This window comes from Bactrocera dorsalis, chromosome 1, assembly GCF_023373825.1.
Source record: "Bactrocera dorsalis isolate Fly_Bdor chromosome 1, ASM2337382v1, whole genome shotgun sequence".
Classification (NCBI taxonomy): Eukaryota; Metazoa; Arthropoda; class Insecta; order Diptera; family Tephritidae; genus Bactrocera; species Bactrocera dorsalis.
This window is the reverse complement of record NC_064303.1, coordinates 82477543-82505074: the sequence shown is the minus strand read 5'-3', so window position 1 is coordinate 82505074 and position 27532 is coordinate 82477543. Positions and strand designations below refer to the sequence as shown.

The 27532-nt window shown below is 41.3% G+C and overlaps 2 protein-coding genes across 9 annotated transcripts; one reads left to right on the top strand and one right to left on the bottom strand.

The window, feature by feature from the left end:
* The first annotated feature begins 95 nt into the window (after positions 1–95).
* Positions 96–27532, top strand: LOC105222016 (transmembrane protein KIAA1109). Of its 8 annotated transcripts, none has more exons than XM_019988890.3 (39): positions 96–723; positions 2329–2464; positions 2528–2671; positions 2730–2857; positions 2925–4357; positions 4441–5572; positions 5635–6092; positions 6190–6411; positions 6474–6806; positions 6865–7087; positions 7155–7444; positions 7511–7628; positions 8140–8235; positions 11193–11770; positions 14171–14309; positions 14374–14571; positions 14639–15582; positions 15639–15828; positions 15897–16061; positions 16123–16375; positions 17301–17403; positions 17660–17769; positions 17832–18143; positions 18210–18547; positions 18919–19051; positions 19108–19237; positions 19299–19420; positions 19490–19909; positions 19998–20229; positions 20291–20846; positions 20935–21021; positions 21097–21798; positions 21858–21980; positions 22058–23931; positions 23987–25130; positions 25202–25865; positions 25938–26144; positions 26208–26338; positions 26406–27532. In XM_019988890.3, the coding sequence occupies exons 1-39, from the start codon at positions 613–615 to the stop codon at positions 27102–27104; spliced, it is 15378 nt and encodes a 5125-aa protein (XP_019844449.2). In that variant the 5' UTR covers positions 96–612; the 3' UTR covers positions 27105–27532. The 8 variants fall into 8 exon arrangements, with proteins under 8 accessions (XP_019844449.2, XP_049302243.1, XP_049302244.1 ...); XM_049446286.1 differs by having other exon boundaries at positions 20291–20852; positions 26403–27532; XM_049446287.1 differs by having other exon boundaries at positions 6862–7087; positions 20291–20852.
* LOC105222015 (uncharacterized) lies at positions 11796–14146 on the bottom strand. Its single transcript, XM_011199176.3, has 4 exons — positions 12619–14146; positions 12385–12551; positions 12105–12321; positions 11796–12027 (listed from the first exon to the last, which is right to left on the bottom strand). The coding sequence occupies exons 1-4, from the start codon at positions 12706–12708 to the stop codon at positions 11911–11913; spliced, it is 591 nt and encodes a 196-aa protein (XP_011197478.2). The 5' UTR covers positions 12709–14146; the 3' UTR covers positions 11796–11910.

Here is a 27532-nt window from a genome sequence, read left to right as displayed (position 1 = left end):
CAATATTGATTTCTTTAATGATCTCCAAATTTTTTCCCATGAAACACAGCCGAAAGCCGTCATTTGGCACTAATGACAATCAATTGACAGCGGTTGTCAATAGTTTTCACAAGATGTCGTCTAGTCGAGTAGTTACGAACATTTTCCCAATTTATTTTTAATTTAATTTCACATTTATTGTTATTTATTTTCAACGAAAAGTGCTGAAAAACTTAGTTATTAAACAGGACGAGTGATTTGTGATAAACGAAAACATGTGCGAGTCTAATTGAACTTCTTATTAGCGTTGCAAATTAGTCGAAAAGTTACAAAGGCAACTGGGCGCAGCCCCAATGCCAAAAGTGGGAAAAATCGAAGTCCACAACATTTGCTAATAAGGGCGTGTAAAATTGCATAGCAGTAATTTCGTTCTATAAAATTAGTATTTTAAGTAGTAAATGATGTTGGAATGTGTGAAGTTTATACAAAATGTAAAGATATAAGAAGTGTAATGTATTTTACGCTGATGGGATGTGATATTTCTTATCTATGTGAATGTTTCTCTTTTTGTAAAATCAATTGCGACTGATTAATCTGGTAGTTTTAAGAAAACGAAAATAAGGCAAATACAAGATGGAAATGGTTATCGAAGAGACTGATAACAACTTCGGATTCCCCGAAGCGGGAACCTGGAACAATACCAGCCACATACCGCTGGAAAACATGAAAATCGATGCACCGATGGTAAGTACCAATTGCTTTGTCAGTATAATAATGAAAATAAGCGTAGCGTTACCCCGTAATAAAATATATGTATATAGTAATGCCGGAAGAGATAGAATAGATTATCTTATGCATTGTGGAAGACTGATATAAATATGGGTTATAAAATGATTCATCATTTTAATTTAATATTATTTAGTTAATCAAATCTTATCGCTTGTTTAGATAAAGGAGAAAGCCTATTTGTTTGATAAACCTATGTATGGAACTTAGTTCTACCATTTAGCTCCACTCTGCTTTTTGTTGGTATATCGCTGAAATTTTATTTAAAAATTAATTGATATTCTAGCTTCGTTTTAATCTGTTAGCTGTTTGCAATTATATACACTTATCTCTTGTGTTATGATTGCGAGGTCGTTGCCTTATTTGTTCCGGAAGCCTACCATATAAGCATATGTATATTTATGAACGTATGTATACATAGATACATGTATAAATAAAATTGTAAATACAGCATCGGGTGAATCATTCTCTAGTTTAGTAGTAGTTAAGAAATCGCAAGATAAACCATAAATATTAGCATGTACTAATTATTCCCTTTAGCAATCCTTACAAATCAGTATTCATTGACTTTGCATGATACACAATATATAAACTTATATACGTATATACATATGTATAGGCTAAGTCAGAGATAACTTTACTTATGCTTTGTTTCTGATTAAAATTCCATGTAGCGTGCTTGTGTATAATTAGTACTTGTGTGTAAACAAGTGTTTGGGCTGTATAGAGGATTGAAAACTCTCGATCGGAGATGTGTTTAGCTGTCTTACGAATTATGCAAATTAAACACAGTTTATGGATCAGCTGTTAATGTTTATGAATTTGACACAAGCAGTTCATGCGCAGAAGTTTTGTTTTGATTTGGCTGCTTTGTTTATTTACATTTTTGTTTTTGTAACGGCATATAAACAAGTGTTTGTTTACTATGAAGCTTGGGTATTTGACCTCAGCCAACAAGTTGTCAAATAGATTTTAATCATGCATGGGGGTGTGGGTGGTTGGTAAATAATTCCGGTGTGTTGCAACCTGTAGAGCACTTAATTTAAATTAGTATGAGTTTTAGGAATAACAGTACGGTACACATTTACTCGTGCATGTATATTAACGAAATTGAAGCTCTATTCTTAAAGGAGAGTGGGTTTTATATTTTTTTGTTTTTTTCGTTCTTAAATGAATATAAATATCTAAAAAATGTTGTGTCTTCAAGTCGATTGGCTCAAAAATTATGAAATTACGAGTAATTCAAAGCTTTAAAGCGCTTTTATCACAACTCACGTTTTTAAAGTCAGTACCTCTCATCGATCTGAAACTTCTGCACGATTATCTTGAATTTTTGATTTTTCTTTTTGTATATAATCTAATAGGTAACATCGGAATTTTTTTAAGGTTGTGTAATTTTACAATGACAAACTAACGGGGTTTTTTCGGTTTTACACCAATCAATGGCTTTACTAGACTGTTTTGCCTGTATTATCCACGAACTAGCCCTATTACCCTATTACTTTAACTTTTTAATTCATTTATATGAAACAATTAATTAATTTCATTTATTGATATTTCCAGATATGGCTACTTTGCTCTCTACTGACATCTATAACGTGGGTTACCTATATTACATTTTACAATTCCCGCCTGGTTGGAGTCTTCATAACAAAAATTGTTAATCGATGGTTCATAAAAGGCGCATACTTCAAAATTGGTAAATTTCCTCTATTATATACATAAACATGATATAAGTAAATTTGTTGCAATGCTTTTCCAGGTTCAGTAGCATTGAATCCATTGGCGGGAAAAATCATGTTCCGTGATTTCGTGTATATAACCTTCGACTATTCAGTCCGCGTTCAAGATGGTTATTTTATATTTCGTTGGTGGCGGTCTTATGTTCCCAAAGATGTTTCCGAAGGTTGGTTATTTATTAAAATCTAATTATTGAAAAAACTTAACCGAAAACGATATTCAAGATCTTTCACATTCGGATACACGTCTCTCTGTGCAATTAAATGGTTTTGAGCTTCACATTTACAACCGCTCTGACCTTTATGATCAACTGGAGAAAACGTTCGGACTCAAGCCGTCACTTCTTATACCGGTAAGCTTTTATAATAAAGTATATACACCTTTTATAACCGATTAAAAACCTTTTCTTACTTTTATAGACTGATAATTTATCAGCTGAAGAGCGTTCAAAACTAAAAGAGCACACCATGAACATGGAAAATGCGCGCCAAAGTAAGCGCGAGAGTGTTAAGAATTCAGAGGCCATGAAAGCCACCACATGGCGTGATTTGATACCGGTCATAAAGATGGATATTTGCTCAGGCCGGTTTGTGTTCGGCAATCGCTTGACACCAACAACTCTGTCAATTTCTGTGGAGGAGGCGCACTGTACGTACAGTACCAAACCCGCTGTGTGTCGGCTCGACCATTTCATGCATTTCGTGAAAGCAAATGTGGAGAATGCAAAGGTCATGTTTGCACCCAGCCCAAAGTATACCGGTTTGGTGGATGAACCGCCACGCTACATGGGCGAGGGTTTTGTCGTTATGATGTGTAATCAAATGGAATTGTATTTTTATATGGACGAACCGGGTTTGGTACCAGAAGAACCGGTAACAATTATTCTGGCCAATGGTGATGTCGTCGAACCGTCGCCGCCCGTTTGGGGTATCAATATAAAGTGTTTGAAAGGCACTGATTTTAGCTATGGTCCATGGGCGGATCGTCAACGTGATCATCTCTTCAAATTTTTTTATCCACCCGATTGGCAAGAGATGGTAGTTACACCGACACCCAAGCCGGGTGAGTTGCGGAGCTACCAATCATTCGATGTTACACTTTGTGTGCTGAGTGAAGCCACAATTGACATACTCTTTTCAAAAGATAAAGAAACAAATGCCATGCATATTACCGTGGGACCAGCCTCATACGTGGAGTTGACAATACCGTGGGTAACACATGCTGATGGCTACACTTCGAAAATTCAAGGCCAACTGTTTCATGTCGAGGCCACCACTTCACTGCAGTACCGCAGTCTAGCCGAGTTGGAGTCACTCGAATATAAAGTGCGCATACACTACCCAACTCTCTGGAACGCGCCGCAGGACTGGAGCATAGCTTTAACCGGTTGCAAAGCGACTGCTTTTATTGTTTACAAGCATAAGTGCTTCTTTCAGGATCTCATCGAGGATTGGGCTAGCAAAGCCAGACCCGACATTTTAACCTTTGTACCATACACATGCAAATTCAACATACTCTTGAATGAGTTTGAGATTCTAATGCTTTGCAACGAGTACAATTGGATCGATTGTTCGAGTGCGAATCAGGAGAACAATCATTTGGCGTTCTGTGGCGACGTATTCGATATGAGCTTCGCACTGCCATTCGATGATTTTCTGCCCAAAACAGTAACACTCAAATTTTGGATACATGGCGAAGGCTTAGATTTGAGTTTGTATGTGCCAGAGGTATCTTCGGCGCGTCCCATTGTTTTGGCTATCGATGAAAACGCGCGACTTTTGACACGCGGTGGTCGCGTTAAAAGCCGTCCGGAATTGTATACGAAAAAGTGGCGCAAAATATGCCAGCGCAGGTGAGTAACCCTTAATATTTTTAAAGAACGACCATTAATCAAACGTTTTATTATCGTTTTGTTGTTGTTTTATTCTTATACAGTGCTGGTTGGATAGACTGTTGGACAGTTCCGATCGTAGCACTATCAATACAGTATGTGTACCATCCTGTGCCACCGCTGGGTCCCGATCCCCAAGCCGACATCACTACGCCTGAAAAAGAAGAGATTCTACTGAGTCCAATGCGCATACCCAAAATACGAAAGTCGCCTGTATCCTCTTGGCAAAAACCCGAGCAGCACAAATTCGATCCAAGCACCCTACCAGCTGATCAGGTAACCGTCGAACTGGAGATCGGCTCTTCGGTACTGATGTGTTACGGCAACGTATTACGCAACTTTATAAATTTGAAAGAAAACATTTTTGGCGAAGATCAAAACTTCACCGACATGGAACAGTCCAATGTTAATTTGAAGGAAAGCACCTCAACCAGCACAACAACAAATCCGAAAGATCAACTGCTGTCGAAAGAGAAAGACATAGCCACAAAGTCCATTTCGGAGGTGACTGTACCAGAGGAGAAGCAAAAGCCATTCGATCCACGTCTATATCGCCCCTTGGAAGTGATAGTTTCACTGATCATACACGACATACAAGCACATGTGATGAAAAATTGCAATGAGAACGATCCGCCATGCCCAGTGGTTTTGATTGAACGCTTCGGTTTCGAGATGAATAAACGCTTTCACGAAACCACGCTGCAAGTTTTGGTTAGTCCGTCATATTTGATCACTTCGGATCTGGTGGTGCGGCCGAATCGCGATAAGCATATAAATCAGGGGCACTTATTGCTCTCAGCGGTGCAGGTACGCGGCCATGCGATGTTTAGTAACGAAGGTTGCGCACTGGACGAAGACACCTTGGAGTATTCGTGGCTAATTGAGGTGCAGCTAGGAAAGTTGTCAGGAAAGCTTACGTTACCACAGCTTTGCAATATTGTTGTTGGCTTGGAAACCTTGGTATTGCTGGCAGTGGATCCGGAAAATTGCTTGAAATCTCCAAAAACCGTACGCAATTGCCATCACGGCGTGCCCAGCAACCAATGTCCTCACACCAAGGAGGAGAATAAATATAAATGCCCTTCAGCTGAGGACATCAAATACAAAATGACGCGTGTGTCTATAGATGCAGTAGATGTGTATCTAATTGAGAGTGGCACCGCGTTGCATGCGTGGGTATGTAATTTGCTTTAAATCTGCCATTGTTCGACTATTATTAATCGTTCTTTTTTCGTTAGGTGTCTCCCATTCGTTTGGCTAACTGCAATTTGCATGGCCAGCGTGTTAAGTCTGGCATCTCCGGCTTGCTACCGTCCATACTGTTGCGTCTCTTCATGCATAACGGCAGTTCTTACTCGAACCTCACCAACTCTTACAACACCAACACCACTGGCAGCAATCGTTCAGGCAAAATGCGTCGCTCCGAACAGGATTCCATAAAATCCGAGTCACAAGCCCAACAACAACATATTGGCAAGCCGAAACGCAGTTCAAACTCTTTTTCGCAACGTCGCGATTCACGTGAAGAGAACAATAGGAAGTTGCGCGACAGTTTCTCGGAGAGTAAACGTGCGTATGAGACGGAGTTTTTCGAGAACTGGGTCGAGGTTGGCTGCACTTCGTTGGGACCGATACTGCTCGAGGGTGCGTCGGCGTTGCCCATCCCTGATCATAAGTTGCATATCGTGCAACACAAGTAAGTTGTGAATTTGACATGAGTTAGGGTATCAATATACTATTCACCGATAATGAATAAATTTCTGAATTTGTTATTGTAAAATTTTATATTTTAGCTTTTTGCGCGAACACGATGCCAAATACAAGCGCTTATGGTTTTTGTGGTCTACAAACAATAGTAATACTGCGCCTGCGCCCCCACCCTCCACCGGCACGGAGATCTCACGCTGCGGCTGCATAGGCGGCTGCGCGTTCTTCGGTAGCAATCGTAACGGCTTGAAATTTTTCAAACCCTCGGCACAAGACATACCGGACAACTACAACATAGCACGTTATTAGTAAGTCCATTGAAGACTCCGTAAAAATCGGCCATATTTACATTATTTAATTTCTTTTGTAGCATAATCAATAACAACAAGGATTATGGTTTTGGCGAGAGCATACTACATCAAGGTCAATTGGTGTTCCACACGCCCCCCTACAGTTTGCATTCGGTTTCGCTGCACGACAGTAACGATTTCAACGGTAAAGGCAAACATTATCGCCCAAACGTAGAGCTGCGTAACGGCAGCCTCAAGAAATCGGAGTTGGGCAGCAAGGAAGTGGGTGGAAAGCTGAAAATAAGCAATGCCATCGACATACCTGACATAAGTGGGCGCAAGTCGCGCGAGAGCATCGGCTCGCCGAACACGCTTGAGCGACGCAATAAGCGTTATTCGTACACCACAAATAGGTGAGTAATAAGTGTGGTGAAAAATTGTGTTGCACATTAATGTGTTTACAAATAGTAGGCAAACTTCCGTCGAAGTGCCGTATGCGCGCCTTTTGGATAGCCCTTCCAAGAAGGTGCTGCGCCAGGACTCAAATGAATCACAGCTGCAGGTGGCATTTCGGCGTGGCTCGGACACAGCCAAATCACAGTCACAAAACAACACACTACGCGTTTCACCACCGAAAACGAGCATATCCGATTCGCGCTTAACCGGCGAAGCAGATGTAGAGGACGAGTTGGAGGTGAATTTCCGCATTAAATTATTTATTTGTATAAATATTCGTAATATTTTGTTGTTTGTGTGTTCAGATTCCCGATGAAATGTCGCACTCGGCGCCGCACTCACATCCGCTCGAATATGAAATCGCCGATTTACCATTGCCCATACAGCAGTATGGCGAAACACCGCTCACCAACGGCGCTGATCACCTGACGCGCGAAGTGCAGCGCACGATATCATTGACTTCGGAGAATCCCTCCGAGATGTTCTTCTCGGCTGAGGAGGACATATCGAATATGATGTCACAAGGTGGCTCCATTAAAAATCGCAACGGTTCCATAGTCTTCTCCGGCAAGAAACGGTTTTCATCTGATTTAAGGTGCTTAATTTTTTAACACATAAATGTGAAGTTATTTACACCTTCTCTGCTCATGATTTTATTTAGCATTGGTGCGCAAAATGAAAATGCTGGCCTCACGCTCTCCACCTACCGCAGCGACTTGGAAATACATGCGCCGGAATCCAAAACTCTACCGAAGCGTCCACAAAGCACCACCGAATTGGTATGCCTAAGTTTAAGTGCGCTCCGCGCTTCTAGAGAACAAAGAAAAATTTGTATTCCAACATGCCTACACCACTTTCTTACATGATTTAGTATTGCAGCTTCCAAGCAATTTTCTCATTATTTTCGTATTAAACTCATATAACTTCTAAAAATGCAAAAAATTAAAAGAAAAAATTCAAAATCTATTCAAACGAATTTACATAAATTTCCAACCTTTCTAGCTTAAATATTTTCGTAAACGTTAAACTTCACTTAAAGTAAACTCAACTTAATTACTTCATATTTATTGTGCTAAATACTTGAAAAGACTACCCATAAGTTTGTTAACAATATAATCACAGAGTCGAGTATGTATTATGCATGTTTTTGTGTATAATTAAGTCGTAACTAAGACACCTTTAAAAATCAAAAAAAAACAAAAACAAAGAATACCCTTAAATTATGTCTATATACCTTTATATACAAAATATTCCACATGCGATTCTTTTCAAAATTCATCAATTTCATAGAACGAAGACGTGAGACGTATTCATGGTCTTGCCACACCAATCAGAAAACTATCAAATATTTCATCAAGACCTGAGTATCGACATTTTATTCATGATGTGAGTAGACTTAGCGCCAAGTTACATCTACTATCCTAACTACTAATACTACTACTTGCTACAAAAGTCTTTCTATTTCCAACTTGGAATTGTAAAAAAGAAATTAATTGTTATGAATACGTTGAACAACGTCTGTTAGAATTTAGTTGTAGTTCCTTTTTAACTATATAGTTTCTTTTTATATAGATTTTTTTTAATTTACATATTTTTTAATAAACGTTTTTTTGGTATTTTTCATAACGACCTAATTCAATAATTCCCGAATATGTGTGCAAGTGTTTTGAGCTTTAATCGCATGCGCTTTGTTGTTGTGTAGTTCTTTTTGAGGTTATGTGTGAAATGCATGAGCACAGTTGAAGTCATTTTCAAAGGCTAGTCTACTTGTTGCTTCTCGCAGAAAATGCGAATGCTTGCATAATTGCGCCTATAAATAATAAAATTAATAAAATTACTTAATACATTATTATTTATAAATAAAAATAGCGGTTACTCAGTCATAACCGACAATTTTTTTATATATAATTTTTTATAATATAATATCACCCGTAAAATTTTTGTTATTGTAAGTTCTTATGACGGAACAACCCCAATCGCCTTAGATTCTTAATTGTCGAAGTATAAAAGTTACCATTAATATCGGACTATATACTACAGATTGACTTTATGTTGTTGTCGCAAATAATTCTCGAGGCGGTTGACAGTACTTAACCTCTTAAGACTTATTGTTTAACTTTTACATCCCGAAACTTCCACAGCCACCAGAGGGAGTTTCTATCACCTCGTAGGCTGATGGTTGTACGATATTGACGTCGGACAATAGAATCGATGGCATGTGTTCAAAGGTAAACGGCTATCTCTCCGACCTTTCTCGCTTCCTCTCTGCACGAAACTTAACACTCTCCCCCACTAAATCCACAGCCACCATATTTACAAACTGGACGAAGGAGTACAGACTTGACCCTAATATTGTAGTCAATGCCGTCAAAATTCCGACTGTCAATAATCCTAAAATTTTAGGTGTGACTTTTGACAGTCTGTGCTCCTTCATTCCCCATACGATTATCAGCAAAGTACAGAGCCGCAACAAAATCCTCACGTCGCTAGCCGGCAGCACTTAGGGGAAGGACAAAGAAACGTTGTTGGCAACTTACAAGGCAATCGGTCGGCCGGTCCTTAACTACGCCGCACCTATATGGTCGCCTGGATGCAGTGGAACGCAGACGAGGAAGCTTCAGACCTGTCAGAATACTGCACTCCGTACCGCGAAAGGATGCCTCCTGCATAGTGAGGTCCGTATGCTTTCAGTTAAGGAGCATATTAAACACCTCTCCAGCCAGTTTCTAATGGGGTGTTTTCGCAGAAATCCTATGAACACCAAGAGGCCATTCCTCAACTACGTCGACGACGTTAGACAATACGCCGACCAAACTTCGGACGCAGCTAACTTCGGACAAACACTGGCCGCTGTTAACAGTGCACCCATCAACACCGACTTCGTTCCACTGAATGACGTATTCGAAGTCAAATCACCAACCATTGCAGATGAAGAGCTCGAGTTGTCGCGAGAAACGAGAGTGACCCTTGCGCAGCTTCGTTCTGGATACTGTGACAGGTTGAACTCTACCTATCCAGAATAGACCCCGACACATCCAATATACTTCCTGCGTGCCCTACCAATGCCTTTCATCTGATCCCTCCTGCCTTTTGTCCGACCATGTCGAAACTGCTTGTTTCTTGGGCGTACCGTTAGGTGGCGTCGACGACAACTTAGCTAATCCTTACCATCCTAACGGGGACTATGTACCCGCTATAACAACAACAACAACGTGGTCGCTTACGATGAGCCGCCTGTCCTAAAAGCGGCAGACAAACGTTATATTTTTGTTGTTGTTATAGTGGTAAAAAAATGCCTCAAAAAATTTCGGGCTTGCTGCCGAATAGATCGACCTTTCTGTATAAAAATCTGGATCCGTTCTGGTTACCTAGAAGTTATTCGAAGGAGCGCCGTTTGAACGTTGTTGACGGACGGGACTGAACTTTAACGAGTAAAATCAGAAATATATAGTATATATTAAAAAAAAAACTGAAAAATTGATTTCAGCGAAGTATTTTGCCATATTAATTGTAATTGAGTTAAGTCGATTTAGCCATGTCTGTGTGTTCGTCTGTATATACATGAACTAGTTCTTCAGATTTTGAGCTACCGATCTGAAATTTCGCAAACCTTCTCTCTTCAAAAAGCTGCTCATTATAGGATATCACTCAGTCTTACGAACTGATCGAACAAATTCAAAACCTTCTATGGAAAACTTTTTAATTTAACAAGGTTTCTTCAAGGAATTTTTTTTATCTAAGACATCAGTACGATTGCCGAAGAAATTGTCGATATGGGACATTTATAGCATATAGCGCACATACAACTGGCAAATCAAATTGGTATAGACAACGCTACAATCTCAAACAAATTGTACAGATCGGACCACTTGCCGTTAAAACTGACCGACCAAAATCAAGATAAAGATCTTTTATAATCTTTTTTTCATAGCTTCGGTGTAGCAGAAGATAATTTTTTCACGTTTTGAGTCTAATATGTATTGCATGCTTCTAATAATAATCTAGGAAATATATCAACCATTTGTAGCATCTATATTTTAGTATTTATTCCGTTAGTCTGCAGACTTTGTTAAGCCTTAGCTTTCGAGTATTTTGTCTCTTCCGCTTATAAATGTTTGCTTTCGACTTCAATTTGTATATTTGAGTCTATCAATTCGGTAGAGCAACGTCTGTTATTCCTGATTTAGCCTTGAATGCCGCTTGTTTGGTTACTCTCCTAGCGCAAATTTAGTTTGCCGCCTGTTAATAAATCTCACGACACAGTAGCTTTTTCGCACTAACCACACATTTCAATAGAGAAAATGTAATTTGTTGTGTTTCTTTTTCGACTTCCTAATCAACAGGTTGATTCTCGTGGTTCTTCGTCCGGCACACCATCGCTCTCATCTAACTCCTTCATCTCGGCCATGTCTTCACAGGAAGACGTCGCGCTGGTCAATTTGCATCAACAAGTGAATCGCCCCATCATCGATTCACCGCTACTGATGGCCAGCTATTTGAATCATTTGTCGCAGGTGAAATGCTTTAACTGGACTGCGTGCTCATTTCCATCGGGTCCGGATGTATTCTCTACGCCTATGTTCCACGAAAACGAAGATGGCGGTCTCACGTACATAGGCAGCAAAATGTTGCCACACTTCGATTTGTATGCGTGCTGGCGTGAGATCAAAGTGGTGCCCCGTTATGAAAATGCCACCGGCAGCAATAGTTCGGCCACATTTATGGGCGGCCCGAAGTCGCATCCGTGGGATCCCAGCGTGCTTTTGAAAGAGGAGGAGAGCGACAAGACAACTAATGGTTTCGATGATGGCGAATTTATGAGCTTACAAGCGGAGGGTGCAGCCTGCACTTCGGTGGTGGCACGTCTCAAGGGTCAGGTTAATGTCTTTCTAACACCACTTATGCTCGAAGGTTTGCAGCGGTGAGTATCATTTAACGTTGCAGTGTTGCACTTATTAATAAATATATAATTTTATTGAAATCATAAAATATAAAGTTATAAATTAGAAAGTAATAATATGAATGCATGTGTGGTATAGCCGAGAAGTTCAGACTCTACATTCAATTGCGTTTCACGCGTATGTGCTCCTTCTTGTCATCGCCCTCTTCATTATTTTCTTCTTGGTCGCGTGGAAAGGAGTTCTCAAGTTGCCGTATATACTCAGCGTCCACGGCGGCCTAGCCGATAGAGAGAGAAGATAATTCATTACACTTTCAGAAAACAATCCCATAACTTAGCAGAATGAATGACTTGCCTGTTTTATTTCGTGTCCGTTGTCGCGTTTCGTTCTTTGGTTCTCTGTTTGTTCCATGAAGGGCATCAAGCTCTTGCGCGGTATTTTGAAATGCATAGAATTGCGCGCATCTCTCGGTGGCTCATCTATGTCATCATAGTAATTTAGATTCGCATCGTCATCCATAGGGTTTCCGTCGAAGGTGTGATCGCGCGGTGGACCCAAAGCATAGTTATGGCTTTAAATTCAAACAAAAATATATTTTTACCGGCATTTTTTTTATATCTTCGTTAAACTTCACCTGTCGTAATCGACGTAGTCGTAATCCGGCGCATTCGGCCTGTCAATAAGTTTATTTAGCACATTCAAATCCGATATGGAGAGATCGTCCAATGCCATATCGATTTCGGCATCGGTTAGACCTTTCGTTGGATCGCTGACCTCCACCTTTGGCACCAGATCTCTTCGCTGTAAATACGCGTTTATTAGTTATTATCGGCGTGAAGCAGTTTTTACTTTTATTCACTGTGCCTACATGTATATTGTATTGTGACCTTCCTCCATGCAAGCACATCAAAAATATAAATATGCAGTAAATTATTGTTGTTTGAAAGTAATACGACATTTCTTGCAAATTGTTTTGAAAACATCTTGACTTTATTTGTGATTTGAAAAACTTTTCAGATTTTCAATATGAAACAGGTAAAAGTAAGACGCGTTAGTGTGGGAAAGCGATTTATGTACAGTTTACTTTTTATATCTTTCGGCATTTCTTTGCTCACTACTTTTGCGCTCTGCGCTAGTTTTTGAGTCCAATTTTCGATGAATCGTTCGAGAATTTCGACTGGTAATTGACTAATGACACGCTTGATGTTTTGCTCGAAGGCCAGAATCGAAGCGGATTGTCCGCAAATACTTTAGACTTTCATATCCCCATAGTCAAAGGGGTGCGATTATCACATGATCTTGGTGGCCAATCGACCGGCAGAAAACGTGAAATCATTTGTTCAACGAAGTGTTCTCTCAATAAATTATTTGATTCAATTTCACGCATGAAATAGCCGGTTATCAACAAACGATAATGGTCGCCATTGATGGTTACGTTCTCACCGGCATCGTTTTTGAAGAAATATCGATTCCACTGGCCCACAAATCACATCTAATCGTTGTTTTTTATAGATGAAATGGCAGCTTTTGAATCTCTTCAGGTTGGTCTTCGTCCAAAATGTTTCATTGAGCCAGAAATAGGCCTCATAGCTGAACAAAATTTTCCTTGAAAACGTCGGATCTTCTTGGAACTTTTCAAGAGCCCATAGAGCGAAGCGATGATTTAAGATTCCTACGTAAATTGCGCAAAGTCGGTTCATACGAATCGACTCTCCACGGTCTTCGTGTGCACCGTCAGGAAACACATAATTTATAGAACGTTGTTGCTAGACACGACTCAGACGTGATTTGTATTATCCGTTATAATCACTTTATTTATTTATAATTGTTACGGTACTCCCCAAATAGTCAGCTATTACGCCCTTAAGATATGTGGCTGTCACAATTAGAATTTATAATACCATGACATCACGGCGCTGAGGAAAAGTTTGTGTAGATTAGATAACTACATACGGTTCCAATATTATATATTGGATTTAAAAAAAAAAATAGAACTCGATCCCACTTTCTGCTAGAAAAATTCTGTGTCAGCAGTAAAGCTACTAATGTAAACTATTTTCATTCATTGCTAATACAAAGATAAGCTTCAGAGGTTTTGAAGTTCAACAAAATGATTTCTTCAGCGAAAGTAATTGTTTTGGGCGATTAACGTTTTAAGGTTTTTAGGTGTGTGAGACAGGAGTATAGGGAAACTTAGAAACTGCCTTGAAAGATGAAACTTTTAGAGTTGTGTTAGTTAGAGGCTTTACCTATCTTTATAATTTCAGTCTGCAAAAACATATTTCTTTGACTTCTCTCTCTCACTCAATGATTGGCAGATGAATTAGTCGACTGAACTTGACTACTTATGTAACTTACATACGATCCTATTAATATTTCTGTATTTATTCCTACTACATTAAATATGTTTTTACCAATAGCATGGTGGAAGCCAGTATACCTACGATATCTTCACTGCATTTGCTCTCCGTCGTCAATCATATACACGCCTCGTGTATTGCAAAAGTGCAGAATGATAATATACTCAAACGGGATCAAAGTTTGAGTTACTGGTCACAGGTAAGCACTTGCACCGCATCCATATTTCACGAAGTTATTAATAACAATTTCCTTACTTCCACAGGTGCACTCGAATTCAAAGCGTTCAACCACGGAGCGTAATCTACAAGGTCCTGGCGACTCATTCCTCAGTGATGTCTACGAAGAGAGCATATCGACAAAGACCCAAGGACTGATTGTACTACCCAAGGTTAGCATCACAATGCTACAATCTTCCATAATTGAAGAAGTCATCTCGGTCGCAGCGTTGGATAATGTACAGGTGAAACATTACTTTCACATTTTGTTTGTGTAATTGCAGCAATAATTCAATATTTTGTGCTTTGCAGGATCTCAGTTGCGTTTCATTGTTAACCTTCTACATTGAAGGTGTTTCGACCAAGTTCCACTTGGGTAAAACGACACGCGCCTCCATGCACAACGTATATATACAACAAACTGTGCAATCGGGCAATAGCCAAAAGAAGGGAGGCATCATGAAGGGCACACGTGCACTCTTAGCGCATTTGTCTTCACAAACGCGCCCAGACAATATACAGGGTGAACCCATACTCATTGAAACGTCCGAAAAACAACTGGAGGAATTGGTAATAACACTCGACGTGGGTCGGGCGCATGTGCAGTTGCGCCGACTCAAAACCGAATCGAGTTGTGGTCAAGAATCGCCTATAATTGTCACCGCCATACCCGAACATAAAAGTAAAGTGCTATTTGAATTGCTTAAGATGCCCGAAAGTACGACTGGTATTGATGGTATTGGCTATATAATGTTTGAATGCGGCCTAGAGGGTGTCGGTGTCAAGATTGTGAAGCGTTCACATTTCGAGAAATCTGAGAATACTAAAGAAGATCTGGCTGAGATTGCCGAAGGTGCCACCGAGGCAGCACGTGGTGTAAACATAAGTGATTTGGTGGGCAGCGTGAATGCAGACGTCGGCGCGACATCGAAAGCCGAGGCAGCTTGGCGCTTAATTACTAAAAAGCCGCCAACACCTAAAACGCCAAAGGAAAAATTCCAAACAGCTTTGGAAAGTATAATTGTGCACGAACGCACGGACAGTATGAGCGAAGGGCGTAAAACCAACACGAAGCCACAAGCCGAGGAAGATGTTGAGAAGGGTAAAAACGGTGGTAAGGACACCTTCGAAAAGAAGACGCCAAATGTGAAGGAAACGGAAAAAAATTCTTCGTGTGTAATTGAGTTGAAATCGGTGTGGTTCAATTTCGCAGCGCCGCCTTGCGTACCGATCACAAGAAAAATTGATTTAACCCGGTAAGCATATGAATGCGGAGCTATCATATAAAGTTTACTTTAATTTAACATTTCAGACTCGATTGGAATCTCTTGAGCACTGCATCTCCTGCTATCACCGCATGGATGAATCCCAGCAACCGTTTGGCCATAAAGATTGTGTCGCTTATGCGCGCTCTACACACACGACAGACAGCAATAGCGGCTTGCCTAATGGCGGATGCCCTGGATAATGAAAAAATTAAGCGCAGTCCGAAAATTAAAAAGGTTTGCGAACTACTAACGCACAGTTTGAGGTTAACTAGTATATTAATGTGTATTTCTTTTATGAACAGAGTCGCTACGCCAATAATTACACGTTGCTATCGAAAACTTTACAAGAGGATCCCAGTTGCCAGCTTTGTTACATAATGCAAAAACTGGTGTTGGACGAGGGCGTCCAAAGGGTGGAGCAAATATTCAAGCAAAGCGATGTGCCACATTTAAACACTTTGCGACAGGTCCTTATAAGCTAAACAATACTATTATTTATAAATATTGTGAAACTCTGTGCTTTTTTAGGGTGTCATTGTGTTGAGCCGTCAGTGGAAGAATACGCTCTATAATCCCATACTTTTTGAGCATCAATACAAGAATAAATTGGCACGTCCCATAAATGTGACATTCTCGTTTCCGCAACAGGAGGAGGAATGCGATGATGCGGAATGTGAAGGTGAAGCCGATATGGGTGTCTATGCGGCAGGCGTCGATAATCCCGAAGAGAGTGAGAATGCTTTATTACTTGGGCAAACACAGCATCATCGAAATCATATTGGTATTTTTGATTAACCACCTCTCAAACGTACACAGCGTTTTCCCCTCATGCTATATAATGACTTTCGAGGAGATCACGTATACACTTTCTTTCCTAAACTACATACATATATATTCTGCTCTTATTGCTTTGGCTTGACCTAAAGCTTTTCAGATTTTTTATTCTTCACTTGAATAGCTATAAGAATATTTGAGGCTCAAGCGCCAAGTACTTTAAAGCACACAAATACTATGAAGATTGCGTAGCTCTTTGCTGCTCACATTTAGTGCTTTCACGCGTGCCAATAACTCAACTTTTGTTCAAGGATTGATTGAGCGCATTTCAGTTTATGGTTGCAACCTGCTGCTCTCTCCCACTCTCGCTGTCTTTTTCACATTGCGCATTAGTAACTACTTATATGCATGTTTTTTCGTTCCATTTTCTATGTTCAATATTTATACTGCTTTGGTATTGGGACAGCCAACTTATTTGTGTTTTACTGCTTTTTTACAATATTTTTATTTCTTTTTTCAAAAACTATGTCTAGCACCTTTTCAGTTTCGTAAATTGTTTTATTTTTGTTTTCTATGTTTCTGTGTTTCGTCTCACTTCATACCATGGCTGAAATGTGCTGATCACGCTCTGTACACACACTAAACTTTTCGATTTAATTTTCTATATATTCAAATATTTTTTCAAGCTATCAGAAACCGTATAGTTTTGTAATATATACATGATTGTCTGCAGCGTTTACACACTTATTCTTGATTTCTTCTTGTTTTGCGCTTTGTTTTGTGACACTTTTGCACACGCTAATACCGCGATTGCATTTCAAACAGGTGGCACTCATGTCTATAGCACAAGCTATACAAGCTATACTCAATTTGTTGTAATGTAACTCTATGCATATTTTCTAATTCGAACATTTATCAAAAAACATACACAGATAATTCAAAATTTGGCATGGGCTTTGCCAATGAGGCGTCGCTGCATGGCGCCGCGCAAAGATCAAACTCAGCTTCGCCCAACATACACTCGACACGAAAAGGGTGAGTTCTAATTTCGCTGAATTATTTGAATTTAAGTTTAAAACTTATTGACTAATTGTACATATTGTTGATTGTTTATTCGAAATTCATTTTTATTCTCATTTTGTATATGCGTTTGTACCCGCGCTCAATTGGCTATATATATGTATATATATGATAAACTCTATGTACTTGTGCGCTGCCGTGTAAATATGCGTTCTTCTGTTTTTGTACCGTGTCCACAACGCCTACACCTCGGTCTTTGTTGCTATTGCAGCAAAGCACATAGTAAGTGTTCGAATATTTCACATGGAAATTCATCTCGTTCCAGCATACAAATGCTGCCGATTATTTCTGGACTAGTGGAAAAGCAGGTGCCGGAATTCGGTTTGTATTTCATTACTCAAGCTTATTGTGTGCATATAATTGTAATGGTTTGCGTATTGCAGAGTATGGTGCATTGCAGGAGGGTTCATTGAGTTCTAGCAATTCGGTAAATAAATTTTGGCTCGGTCCGGAAAATCAAAAGGAGGACTTGTACTTTTGGATGGCCAAACAGCAGGAGAATAAAAAGAAAGAGAATTCTGTTGAGCCGGAAATAATACGGCCGGCACCGGTGAAATTACCAGGCGCTGGTCAAACGCGCGGTGGCATTTTGCAGGACTCAATAAAACTGCTCGATGCGCATTTGATTTTCGAACCATTGCTCACATGCTTGGGTGTAATGCCGCAGCAGATGGTGAACAAATTCGCAAATGCGGGTAATAATAAATAATACTTATTCAGAACTATTGCAGTAAATCGAAAAATATTTGAAATCTTTGCAGACATTTCATCCTTGGAGAATTTCGGCACCAATCTGTCACTCATCGGCACCTTCGACTCCATACGTGTTGATATTGTTGTAAGCGAGGCTGGTGACAAGAAGAATAAATGCGCCAAAATAAATAAGAAGGCAAATGGCGTCGGACGGCAGTCAATCATGATGGATACACCTTTGTTTTTGTGTGAACGCGTCGGGGTTGAGTTGGAGGTGTTGAAGAAATCCGATGGTATGGTCGATCAGGCGCGTCAAAATGTTATTTACATGTCTCGACGACAACTGAAAAAACATACCAGCACCGTTATAAACTTGAGCCTCAATATACGTTACATATCACAGCAGGTGAGTGCACAGAAATCTAGAAAATGCTTACTTTTGAAATGCAGTAACCGCTTATGAAGAAAGATCTTTGAACAATTCCCACGGCAGCCGGTTCTACGTTACCGGATTCCATTTGGTTGGAGGCATCTTAAGATCTGCTCGGGCCTTAAAACTAATATTAATTATTATTATAGGTGCTGTAGCTTCGGTCCAGTCAAAATTAACGTTTTTTCTTGCTTGGAGTTCAATTGTTTGTAGTAATATAATATAATTTTAAACTTAGGAATATTAGACATAAATTTCATATAATTCATTAAATCAGCAGTGAATATACATATAAAGCGTTAAAAATTCTGACTTTGATAATATATTTTATTTTGTTTGGTTAACAGGTCAATATGCCACTACTACGTCTCCTACATCAAATTACAAACATGTACCAGAACGTCAAGGAAGCGCAAAATGAGTTCCATCAGCAGCCGGATTTGATTAGGAAATCACATGCAAAAGATGAATGTAGCTTAGGTAAAATATTTTCGCTTTTTAATTGAGAACAAAAATTGTAATAATATGTCTTTCAGCCTCCGAACCCAATGATATTGTCGGTTTTGGTTCAGTATCGGATCGCTTTGCACATACTGAAAACTCTTCCGATGAGCGTTATGACAAATTCAATGAAATGATATCCATGACGCATCCAATCGGTGGCAGGTGAGCACATTCACAATATTTGCTTTTTATTATAAATACATTTTTATGCAATAACACACAGAGTTCGTCCAAGTGGCATTGGTCCCTTAATACAACTGACACCCTCGCCAAATGCGCGCAATCGGCCCTCAAGTTTTGCGCAAAAATTACGCTCAACTGGCAAATCGGTTAAAGGAAAGCTAGGTATTAATAAATATAATAGTTTCTTATACATAAATATACAACTAAAATCTAACTACGTTCTTCTGCTAGGCTACACAAATTTAAATGAGACCAGTTCCTCGCCCTTACGCGACAGCCCTACCACCTCTGTGAGCGAGCAGCACATGTTTAAACTATCACTGGAGTCCAAAGCCTCACTTAATGGTGTTTGCGCCACCAGCGTTAGTGGTGATTACAATACAATTACCAAAAACGGGTTTGATGGCATACAACCACTGCTACAAACGCCCAACTGCTGGAAAACGATTTACAACTTGTTGGAACTATATGGTACAATGCCCGAAACGAAAACCGTGCAACGCAGCTCTATGTCTAATGAAGTGCATGATGCTGCCAAATATGGTGTAAAGAAAACGCCTGTCGGTGGATTTATGCGGCAAGATACCCGCAACGATGACGATGATGCCACGAGTGCGCCAACGCCATTGCCGCAGCATCGTGAGCTTGTTGGTTAGTTGTTAATTCCTACTTCGGAATTATACAAATATTAAAAGCATTCTTTAAATTTTAATATTATTTAATTTCCTCTTAACATTAGAGACCTTATCGCAGGAAAAGACACGTTTGGTGGTGTTCGCCGTTGCGAAAATTCATAAGACACGCTTAATGGCGACACTGAGCGGCTTAAAACTGGAAGCTGAAATCACCACTTTGAACGGCAGCGCCACTTGGCGTAAAAAAGCACGACCCGTCTCACTGGAGTGCTCAATAACTGGTCAAGTAGGCCGCACCATGATCGTGTTACTAGAAGGTGTTGCACCAAATCAACAGTAAGTCAACGTACTTTATTTTGCTCTATCCTCTATGCTAATAACAATACATTTCGTATAGAACTGTCGTAAAAGTAACTGTGGGCAAATGTCAGACACTCTACTCCAGCTTGACCAAGCGCGGCAAAGATAAGAATAGTGGTTTGCTTTCCATCGGTCCGGTAAATATTGAAATACCGCAACATCCCGTCGCATTGCATGGCATGATGACGCGTAGTTCGAAGCAGCTCAGCTCGACACTGCAAGAGCTGCGTGTCGGCCGCAATTCCGGTCGTTCGGCTTCGCGAGCGCACAATCCCGAAGAACCAGAGTCGCCATATCACTCACGCAGCGCTGGCAAAAGCGTCGATGCCAAAGAGAAGACGCATCCCCAGCAACCCAACAAGAAACCGGCACCACAACACAAATTGCCAGCGCAGCAGAATGGTCTGCTCCAACCGTTGGTCATGCAATTCAATATTCTGCTCCACAGTTTATCCATAAATGCAGCTCTCTTACCTTCGTTACAAGCGCAGTATCGCATGAATTGTGTTAGTTCGACCGGTGTGACAGGCAATCGTGCGAAATTCGTTATCGACTTGCCGACACACACGCTCAGCTTCAATACGAAGATACAGGTGCGGGTGAGTAAAGATCATCACCCTTCAATGAGTTGAATGAAGATTTGTGAAACACATTGGTTACTGTTCGTTTTTTTTTATTCAGAATGAGATGAACTTGCCATCGGAGGCCTGCATCGCGTTGCCACCAGTACATGTTAGCGCCGAATACATACCAGAGCATCGACAGGAGGTATTTATTCTCTTATACTAAAACCAATGTATACAATTATATCGTTATCGCATTTTTGTTATTTTCGTCAACTAGGAGAACGAGCGCGTTGAGGGTATTGTTTTGCGTCGCGGTGGCTATGTGAATGCATCAGCCGAGATTGGTGAATTTGAACGTTGCTTGACCACAGATCTGCTAAATCATTTAGTATTTGTGCAGAAGGTTTTCATGCGTGAAATAAATGAAGTACTGCAGAAAGTTTACGGCGGCGAGAAGCCTGTGCCGCTTTGGTCCGAAGACAGTGGCGACACGGCCAGCGTACAGGAGTCGTCACTTAAGCGTATACTCTTTTCTATCAATATTTCAATGAAACGCATACAGTTGACAGCTACAACGCCCTGCTCATCGGCTGTACGCTTTGAGACCGGTACGCTCGAGCTGCATTTGTCCAATCGTGTAAAGAATCTGGGCGAAGGCAATGATCGTAAAATGTTTGGCAAGGCACATATCGATTTTAATCTCTCACTTGGCCAAATTATACGTAATGTAATCTTCGACGAAGCCGAACCGGAGTTTCAACAATATGCATTCTTTCACACTACGATCGGTTTGCGTAACGCTTTCCAAGATGAGCTACTAAATGAGGACAAAGAATTGGTGCTACTAAAACTGAAACGTCCATTACTTTACATACAACCGATTGCCGTGGACAAAGCCATACTGGTTTGGTTGAACTACAAGAACGCCTACGAATACTGGGCGGAGAAGCGCGCCAATTTGAATTACGACAGCTCACAGGTAAGTTTGAAAAAGCTTCTAATGTGATTTTTTTTATTTACTGCTTTCCTTTTCTGCAGGCTTTTGACCGCGTGGCCTTTGGGCAGATCAGCAACATTGCCGCTTCCAACTTGTCCACCTTATTCTTGCAGTTGACTGTAGAGGATATGGGCATATGCGTGCCACTAAATCAACCGGCTAACGTAAGTGTGGATTCGCGCTGTTTTACAACCGTCAAAGTATATATTTAACTTATTTAATTTATATGTGCTTTCCGCAGCCTTGGAGTACACGCTCTTACCATGACTTTGAAAGCAAGGGCGCAGTAGTCATTACTCTGGAGAATACGATAATATCTGCATGCAACTCTGGGTCATTGGTCTCCAAAGGAAAATTTCAAGGCTTGTGTCTGCGCTTTGCCGACGACTTTGAAACTACACTTGATGATTGGAAACCAAATGTAAATGAGCCCATAATGAATGTGTGTGTTGTCTCGGAGGGTACATATGAGGTTTGCTCGCGTACCACTGCCGCCAAGAAGATGGAAAATGCTAAGTGGTTGCTCAATGTGAAATGGCAAATGGAAGGTGTTGATATACATCTCGATATAAATATTGGCAAGCAACTTTCCTCACTTGGTCACACACTAACAATGTTGACCGGTTTTGAGGAGGAAGAGACTAACATGGAATCACCGGACAGTGACGAGGGCGATCACAGCTGCCGTGATACCTATGTGCGCCGACGTGAATTTGATAATCTGCCATCGTTCGTGTTCGATCCGACCATCGATTCGAAGAAGCGTTCATTCATGATGGAAAAAGAGATGGCGGAACAACTGAAAATCATCAATGACTTGCGTACATTGGGAGCTTCGCATAATACAGTTGCGCATGAGGAGCGTCGCTTGCAAGAGTTACAAGCGATTTGTTACAAATATTTTCGTCGTGATATGATACAGAAATGGAAACGCCCATCACTGCGACGACCCATGAAAACGTCCAGCCGCTCATATTCGTTCATAGGTGCTTCAACGAATCGCGAACCCACAGAAGATACTCTTATGCCCGGTCCATATACGGGTCGTCGCTTAGATCCGATAGCTTCGAATGATGAGATATCCAGTTTGCAGAGTACCCCGGTTTCAGGTCACTCGCGCAGCGCTTCGTTGAAAACCTGTCCAGCTAATCGTGTGACCTTCTCCGAATCGATGCGTCAGACCTCGTTGCCCAATGCTGACACGGACAGTGAAGATATTGATTGGCGCACACAGGAAGGTCACGGCGAATCGACGCCAAGTGAAATGGATATTGACGGCACTTCTGTGGAAATGCGTAAAAAGCATGGCTATCAACAGAAACAGCAAGAACCCAATATCGATTTCGAGCTTGACATTAAGGTGCTCGTCAATTCGGGCAAGTGTGTGCTGCACACCAAAGAAACTACCGAAGATCGTATGCAATTAAGTGGCTCAAGCACTGGAAAGACTCACAAGCGTGAGCGCAGTCTCGGCAATGACTGGGGTAGTCCGACGCCATCGCGGCGTCAACGTGATAAGAGCAAATTGCGCTACAACACATCGAGCAATGCAATGCTCTCCGATCTTACAATTTTTCACATTCCCGGCTTGGATGTCAAATTACACTATCAGTCGCGCACAGTGACCGATTTTACGGAGAATGCACGTAGCATGAGCAACGACAGCCATCATTCAACGGCTCGTCGTTTGGGCAACAAGAGAGCGTCACTGTTTGCGTGGATGACGCTGCAAAGCATACCGGAGGAGACAATTATCTCGCCACACATTTTGGAATTCCTTGAGCAGACTTTGGAGCCTATACCAACAAAGACACCGGATCTAAGTGGCGCCCAAACACCTTCAGCGAATCCCGTTAACTTGGATATACTGCCCACGAACTATGTCACATATGCGTCGTTCCCTGTGGATGTTATTGTTTACTTCCACATGCAACCATCCACCTTCCGCTTTTCCTGCTTGCCCGTGTCGCGTGTGGAATGCATGCTGCAGTTACCCAGTTTGGATATTGTGTTCAGTTCTAAACGTTCGGGTGATGAGGAGCCAGCAGGTCAACAGGAACACACTTTGGATAAATCCACAGCGGAAAAAGACAAAAAGCCGACAGGTGGCTTGAGGTAAGCTTTTTGTCTAACTACTCTGTCTAAAGTATTTATTTCTCCTTGTTTACAGTGTTACCGGATGTCTGGCGGATTTCAATGTCTACATTTTCCATCCTTACGGTGGCAAAAAGACCAATGTAAAAGAGGCGCAGTTTTCACCACTCTCGGATAGCGAGCGGAAGGATTCGTTGAGCATAAATGTGGAATTTGTGAAGTTCCAATTAACACGTTGCCGCAAGATTTACGTCGAGCCCGCTGTGATGAGCAAACGTTCTGTGGATCAGTCGCGTGCAGTCATAAGGTTTTCTACTATTGTTGACATCGGCAGCGCTTCATTTAAGTACGATATGCGTCGTTTAACCGAAATTCTCGCCTTTCCAAAAGCTTGGTATCGTCGGCGCATAGTACGACGACTCTTCCTCGGCGATTTGAGCATGCAACATATGGCCGGCACAGAGCCTGCCACACCCACTGGCACACCATCTACACCCAAGGAAGCTTGCAAGACGCCCGGTTACGAGTACACGAAGTCACCGGCAGAGACATTTTATGGCAAGGATAAAATGTGTTTAGACTTCGACTCGCAATCATCACCACCGCAGCAGGCACCACATTCAGGCGCGGTACGCAAGTTGCGCACATTAGGTAAGTCCTCCAGCGCAGACTCGTCAAGCACACCTCCTTCGGAGAAGAACCAGATAACCGCTTGGGAAACGCTCGTACTATTTGCGGTGAATTTCACCAAATTGAATGTACAGATGAATATGGGCAACGTAATGGGTAATGTGGTGTGGCTAACCAAAGATTTCCAGTCGGATGGCAGACTCTCTATTGGCAGTACTGGCTACAAAAATATGTACATTGGCATATATCTAGGTGGCTCTTCACTGGACGCCAAAGGCGGCATAGTCGGTGGTAGCTTTGAAGTGAATAAAATCAATACGCGATTCCATATTAAAGAGGAATCCGGTGTGGAACCTTACCATACCATACGTTTGAGTTTTATGGCTTTAGAGCTACGTCTCGACTATATGGGCACATCGGTATTAATGATGCGCATTAGTTCGTTTTCGGCAGCGATGAAGGACGAATGGAAGACCTCTATAAATGCGTTGTCGACGACAGACTATGGCGGTAGCGTGATAACTATTGGTGGCCACACCACCAAGCCGCGTGCTATAATCTTCATACATGGCGACTTGTCATGGGATCAGGTGAGGCTAATCGTACTTCTGCAACTTGATTAATTCGAATATTAAATTGATTGTCTTTCTTCTCTCATAAGCTGCAAATAATGATTTCGCAATCGACCACTGCTGACTTACTGAAGATGTATTACAAGCTGGAGGAATTCTTCACGCAACAATTCAAATCGTCGAAACGTGTATTTTCCAGTCTCGAGCCACGTCTGCACGAGCGGAACGCCAGTATGAAACGACGGCAGAATCGCGACAAAAAGAAGGCGACAACCAACGGTACCGTTGATGCCGCCGCCGCCGCCAATGCGGCTGACATCAGCAACACAGATGCACGCCATCACCGTCATTGGCAAAAGCCGCTGGAGCAGGCCATCGGTCTCGTGGTACCCACTTTGGTGACACGTCTGCCTCGCAATGGCAATGTGCTCGGTGGCACTGTGGAACTGCATGGCAACAACATCTCATTAGCCTGCTTCCATGGCTTAAACTTCAAGTCGAAGTCATGGGCACTGTTTAGTTTGAAATCACCCTCCATCAATTTCGCCACAGAAGCGCATCAGGCACATGACACACATGATGTCTTCGTAACGCAGACGCTCACTTCTTGCTTGGGACAGACAACTGAGGTGCAACAGCAAAACCACTCCATGGCAATTGTCAGCAGAATTTCACGTACCATCATCTTCCCACCACAATTCAAAACGCTCAACGAATGGTTCCACTACGCATTCGCTAACAGTGAAATTGATTGTGAGTTATTGCAAAAACTCATTAAAATATTACTTGTAACGACATTTTTGATTCTATATTTTCATGTGACAGCTGTGGATCGTTTTCCGATATTGGAACGTGATCGTGAAATTGCCTCCAACTCCATCGAACGTACGCGTGCCGCAGGTGCTAGCGCAAGCAGCACTTCAAAGACGCAGGAGCACAATCACAATCGCGAGGTGATATTTGCGTTGCCCAGCTTACAACTGAATTTCAAGACTGAACACAGACAAGGAGCATCCACACCGGAACCGACAGGTAAATGAATATAGGAAGCAAATATGCGCGCAAATCACAATTCATATTCATATTCTCCCACAGAAACTAAGCCAGAGGTGCTCTGCAGTTTCATAACCGAGTTTGATGACCATATTTTCGTGACTGTAGATGCAGATGCATTCTTTTTCCTGCATGATTTGATAACTTCGTATGTTAAGGAGAAGGAGAGAGTGGTAGGCCAGCATAGATTTAGCATTACATCCCACTTTGCTAACCATATCTACTTTATTTTATTAGCAGATCGGTGGACAATCGGTACGTGCTGCCTCGCCAAATCTTTCACAGAACCTAAAGAGTCAATTGAAACCCTATGTAACCGACGAAATACTCAAAGATGCCAATAAGGCATCCTCGTCTTCCGCGAGCAATAATTCCTCTACGAATGCTGTTACGATCAGTAACACATCTGTTAACGCTTCGAGCACTACATTAGACCAGAGCAGCAGCAGCTTGAATGCCAACAGCAACAGCAAAACGAATATAGCTTCCGCTTTTAATGTGGAAAAGAAGGATGGCAACATACTAGCGTCGCCAACGCCGTCAACATCAGCCGCCGCAGCCACAACCTTGACATCACCCACTGGCAGTAACTCTGGTACGACAACGTCCGCAACGTTAAATGGCGCCGCCATAAATGGTAAATCTATAGATTTGGAGTCATTTGTGCGCGACTGGCGGCATTTTGAGTGCCAGACTTGGCATCTAGAGCCGACTGTGCGGCTGCTTTCGTGGGCTGGCAAATCTATTGAGCCATATGGCATTGACTACATATTGAATAAGCTCGGTTTCGCGCATGCGCGCACTACCATCCCTAAGTGGCTGCAGCGCGGATTCATGGACCCGTTGGATAAGGTGCAAGCGCTCATGATGCTACAACTGCTGACAATGGTGCGTGAAAATAAAGTGGAGAACTCGCCAAAATCGAAAACGTCGAACTAATTTACTCTAACTTAAATATAATTAATTGCAATTTAGGCATTGTTTATAGCGAAATAGGTTATGTTTGAATGAATGGACTTAAGACGATATAGCAGGATTTATAAACGCTATTTAATGTTTGGTGTGATGCATTATCGGCAGCGCTTAGTAGGTGCTTGTGCTTGCGTTTCACCATTACGTTATTATGTAAATTATGCAATACTCGAAGTATTATTGAAAGTGTAATATTTTTCTTAATAATTTTCGCATATTCCTTATTTTGTTGAAAGTTGGTAGAATGTTAAGCGAATTGTTGATTATTTTTTCCAGAACTGGAATGTGAACGTAAAATTTTAATGCAATTACAGCTAATTAATAATAAATAATAATTAATAAATATACATGTGTCATTAAATAAAATAAATAAACCAATATCTGCTTATGCAAGT